Here is a 4,989-nt window from a genome sequence, read left to right on the forward strand (position 1 = left end):
ACCTGAGCATCAGCAAGCACCGACAAAATCATACCGCTTTGTGCTGGGATGAGGCGGCAGCATGGTGTTTCTCTCTCCCCCTCTCTGCTTTCCTGGCCTTTACCTCTCTTAGGCTGAAAAATGCAGTTTTCTGTATTTCCAGGGATCATCCACAGAATTGTCTGGTCTGTCTGGGGCTTAGGCAGGTGGGAGTGCCGCTGTACGGACCACCCCACAGCGCTGACAGAGCCTCCGCTGCCCCTTACCAGGTCTCTGGTGAAGGCAGAAAGGAAAAAAAACCACCCATATTTTCCTCGGAGAAAGAGAAGCTGGAGGAGATTTGTAGGGATCAAAAATCCTTTAGCATCTCTCCAAGAGTGAGGGAGAGAGGCTGGATGTAACGACTGCCTTTGGATGGAAAGCATACCACTAACAGCCCAGCGCCCGCAGGCGTGCTCTGCCTGCCTGTGGCCAGGTGGCCAGGAGGCAGTGGCGCTGGCCCATGGAGAAGACATGGCCAACCCACAGCCCAACCAGGTCTTTAATCACAGGAGAGTGGGAGTTCTTGTTGGGGGTCCCCAAGGGAGCACGTCTCTGCAATGCAGGAAGTGGGCTGGTGCCAGGCAGCCAAAAATCCCGGTGGCTTTATGTTCAGAGAGGTAGGAGTGATCAGCAGCACCAGGCAGCCACTTGGGCCACTGCAGCAGGGACAGCTCTGAGAGTGGCCTGCAGCCATTACCTACCTGCAGGAAGCCCAGAAGTCACTTTTCCGAGTCTTACAACTTGCATGAGCAACATCGACTCCTCCCGTCTATCAAACATCCTTTCTAGAAGCTGAGCAAGTATCAAAACACTAGTGAGAACCTCCCTCTGCAGCGAGCGCAGGGAAATCTTAGCTGCACAAGGGGCTGCTGAGATGGACAGAGCAGGAGAAGGACGGCTGCTCTCAGGTGGTGCAAGAGTGACACATACACAGGCAGGAAGACAAATTCTGCTGTTTATTCATATTACCCAGGGAAGGGGGAGTCAACCGCAAAGACAACCCCCCCGCGGGGTGTTTTCCCAAGGGCCAGGGCAGCAGTGACTCCTGCCCACAGCGGCTCGGCAGGGTGCAGCGAGGATGGCAGCATCTGCAAGGGGACAGGAGAGGAGGGTCAGGAAGCATGGCCGTGCCTCACCACACCGTGTGTGTGTCCCCAGTCCTGCCCCCACAGTCCTACACAAGGTTCCCAGCAACGTTTCGCTGTGGGACAGGTCACTCTTGTCACCTGCCCATGGCCATTTCCCCAGGGCAGCAACCCTGTGCCTTAGGTCAGGTGTTGGCAGGAGGGACCCCAGGAAGCTGCTCGGCTGTGTGAGGCAGCAGCTTGACAAACCAGTGTCAGCACACCCAGCTTACCAGAATATGCCTATCTCCCTCCTCCGGTTGATGTCTCTCTTAATTTGGCAGACGGAGCACACGGGGCACCACAGGGTGATACAGAAGTCAGAGCAAATGGACCCCTGTTAGGAAGAAATTGGTTAGCGATGGAGGCTCCCCAAAAGCCACATTTCATCCAAGGAATGTTAATTACATTCCACTCTGTGTGCCCTTTGTTTCCTGAGCAGCAGGCAGTAAAAACTGGGGGTGGGGGGTGGGGGTGTTGAACCCACAGCCAGGGGAAAGGAGGGGGAAAGCCCTCTCTGCAGGCTGCAGGTAGCTGTGTATCTTTCAGCATCTGAGGTTGAGACCTGGGAGGGGAAATGCACACAAAAAGAGTCAGTTTGGGTAAACTGGACTTGGGCCACCATGATTTGCACTGGGGACGGCACTAGCCCACCATGGGAAGAAACCACTTCACATATGTACAGTGTGTGAATGTCCACCTTTCTCCTGCATCTGATTACAGGTGTTTATCTGTTCAACTGACTTAATCTGTTCTTTAGTCTGCCCACCTTTATCTCAAATCTTTCCCATCTTTCAGAGCTTGGGGATGCCATGGGGAAGCAGTGGCTGAGGCTCTGCGAGCCGCTGTGGCTGGCGGCAGCTGGCGGCAGGCCATGTGCTCCCGGTGCGGGGTGCGGGGAAGGAGCTGCGTCTTGATTAACGCTTGTTGTTGGACACCAGCCCAGGGATCAGTATGGCCAAGGGCATTCCAACCACTGTCCTGCGCTCCTGACATCAGTCGGGATATGAAAGTGAAACTCAGGGCGAGCGGGGAGTGCTGCTGCCCCACGCTCATCACTGATGTGGGGAGAGAGAGGGGGGACTCGGGGCACCTTGACTTTGAACCTCACAGCACAGTGAGGGAGCAGGTTAACCACTCACCGGGATGTTGTATCTGGTGCGGTACAGCGTCCTCATGGCCACGCTGGTCCCGCACAGGCAGCACTCGTTCATGTCCCCGGCCACTTGGCACCCCAGGCAGGGGAAGCAGAACATCCCGCAGCAGCCTGGCAGGGGGAGAGATGCAGCAGCCGGTGAGGCTCTTGCCTGCCAGCCCGGCACCGACAGCACTGCCGACCCCAGCAGCAGGGGCCAGGAAAGTGGCCCGAGAGGGCTTGGGACCAAGTGCAGCACGTTACTGCAGCTGAGGGATGGGACCACCCGAGGCACTTACAGACGCCGCAGTCGGTGCAGCAGTCCATCAGCCCTGTCTGCCAAACGTTCCTTGAGGCAGCAGGCATGGACATGCTGTACTGCGGCTGCACTGTCACGACGGACGGCAAGGCCATTCTCCGTTGCTCTTCTGAAAGAGACAGGAGGGGAAGGGGACAGCTGGTGAAAAAACTGCGGTCGATCTTATCCCCCACTGAGCTAGTCACCATTGATTGCTCTTCAGCTGGCAGCCTTTCGCCCAGCTCCCCTGCTGCTGCTGGAGGTGATAGAGCATAACCATCTTACCTGCACTTGTGTCATTTCAAGGTGTTTGCATTTTATCCAGCCTTCAAAACACATCATGTCATTGATGTTTCCCACTCCAGCCCAGAAAGGCTTCACTAGCGCTTAAACGATTTCCCTTGTGCCAAGCAGGGTTGGGCAGCGAGCCCCAGCTAAAGCCAGTGACTCGGGCATTGCAGTTGTTGAACTTGGTCTACTTTACACAAGATTACATATTTTATACACGATTGCTTCAGCACGGCTACAAAGCGTGCAGGAAGCAGCCGTGATACCACATTTCCTCGTAAGGAAGCCAGGCTCCACAGCAGGGGGGTACAGCAGAAAACAAGTATCTCCGGTTTCTCATCACCGAGAGCCAGAAAGGCAGGAACCCAACACTACATCCCAAGCCCGAATCCTGCTCCTTGCCTGCCCATGATTAAGCAAGGTTGAGAAGGTTAAGCAACCTTGAGCAGCAGTAAGGCTCGGGGCTAAAAAAACCCAACAACAAACCCCCAAATATCTATGCTTCTATTCTTCCAGCCAAGTAAAAGACAGCACAAAACATTCTTAAATAACAATTAAAAACAAGTTTTGCCCTGAGGCCAAGTTCTTCTATGCACAAATAGATGAAAGGAGCAGGGGGAAAAAAAATAATCGATAAACTTCCTGCTCACATTTGTTGAGGCTTTTTGGTACAAATCAGGGTAGCGTGGTTTTTTTCATACTAGAAACAGCAGCTTGGCAAAAGCAGAAACCGAGCTGCGGGGTGGCCAGGCTCCTCCCCATCCCGCTCCGCTCCTCAGCTCAGAAGCCAGAACAGAAACTAAAACCAAGTGAGCAATGCTTGGGGGGGGGGGGGGGGAAGGGGGAAAGGGGACGGGGGACGGACCACCGTGATGATGACCCTAATCTCATTCCTTTGGGGCAACACAGACTCCTCCAGAAATCCCACTCCCAGCTTTACCCGGCAGCGCACGCCAGCCTGCAAGCCCGGTGCGAATGCGGCCAGAGGCAGCATCCTGTATGTGTCCAGAGGGAAACTGGGAGCGTGCGATGCCTCCCAGCGCTTCCCTCCACCACCCCACCGCAATGCTGCTTTCTCTACTTTCTACTCTTTTACAAATGCACAGCATTCTGCATATGGGTAGTATTCTCATGCTTCTCTCTTAACCGCAAGCATTAATGAAGAAGCTGTAACATGAAGGTGCTTGTCACCAGCAGCACGCCCCATAAAAAAGGACAGTAAATATACAGATGGGGCAGCAATGCATAAAAGTGACTGACATCCAAGGTTCTGGCATGCCAGCAGCTCCATCCAGCACATCCTTAGAGCCTACCAGTAAACACATAAAGCTAAGTAGCCTTACTGAGAGGAATTCGGTCTTGAGCACCCAGGTAGGCAAGAAAGAGCCCAATTTAAACAGCAAAGGACCAGCCAGATTCCTTTAATACAGTCACACAATTCTGGTAGCAGGAGAAAGCAGCAAAGAAGTAATAACCTCTCCATAATCCAGCTTTTATGCACAGCTTTTTAAAAGCATCCCCCTTCCCAAAGCAGCATTTACCATCTATTTTGCTTTAAATTACATGCTGAGCAGAAGGAAAAAAAAAATTAAAATCTCTGCTTTTGCACTTTTACCCCACTCTTCCCATCCTAGCAAGTTTTTACTATTTCCATGCTTTAAAAGAACTAACCTTGTGGTGAGCAGCTTCTGTCGGTGCAGGCTTCCTTGCTGGCTGTGACCACGCACAGAGAGATTCTGGGGAAGATGAAACGAAACTTTCTGTTGGAGGCTTTTATTGCAGCCAGTGAGCAAGTTTTACGGTGGGAGGTAACTGTAGGGGGAGGTCGGGAGCGGTGCCCTGTCCTTATGGCTGCAGGCCTAACACATGTGCAGAGCATGTTTTTAATTCTTTTTCCGTTTTCCCAGAACTAAATGATAGACTGGCATTTATCTTTTAAAAACATGGTTGCATGCATATTGTCTTATTTCCTTAACTCTGTGTGCACGTGGTTGTTGTTCAGGGGAGAACAGCACTGAATAATTGATGTGCATTTGTTGGGATAGATGTTATTCCAAAATTTTTCCCCAAAGCAGCAGCATACTTCTTGGATCTCAGAGCAGGCTACATGAAGAACACCTCAG

The 4,989-nt window shown here is 52.6% G+C and overlaps 1 protein-coding gene across 2 annotated transcripts; it reads right to left on the reverse strand.

The window, feature by feature from the left end:
- Positions 1 to 958: 958 nt before the first annotated feature.
- On the reverse strand, positions 959 to 4,669 carry LOC119151749 (placenta-specific gene 8 protein-like). 2 transcript variants are annotated; one of them, XM_037396026.1, is made up of 5 exons: positions 4,538 to 4,669; positions 2,580 to 2,708; positions 2,288 to 2,412; positions 1,379 to 1,482; positions 959 to 1,109 (listed from the first exon to the last, which is right to left on the reverse strand). In XM_037396026.1, coding segments are annotated over exons 2-5 (345 nt in total). In that variant the 5' UTR covers positions 2,695 to 2,708; positions 4,538 to 4,669; the 3' UTR covers positions 959 to 1,108. The 2 variants fall into 2 exon arrangements, with proteins under 2 accessions (XP_037251923.1, XP_037251915.1); XM_037396018.1 differs by lacking the exon at positions 959 to 1,109 and having other exon boundaries at positions 1,375 to 1,482.
- Between the last annotated feature and the right edge of the window lie 320 nt (positions 4,670 to 4,989).

The sequence above is a fragment of the Falco rusticolus genome, chromosome 1 (assembly GCF_015220075.1).
Source record: "Falco rusticolus isolate bFalRus1 chromosome 1, bFalRus1.pri, whole genome shotgun sequence".
Lineage (NCBI taxonomy): Eukaryota > Metazoa > Chordata > Aves > Falconiformes > Falconidae > Falco > Falco rusticolus.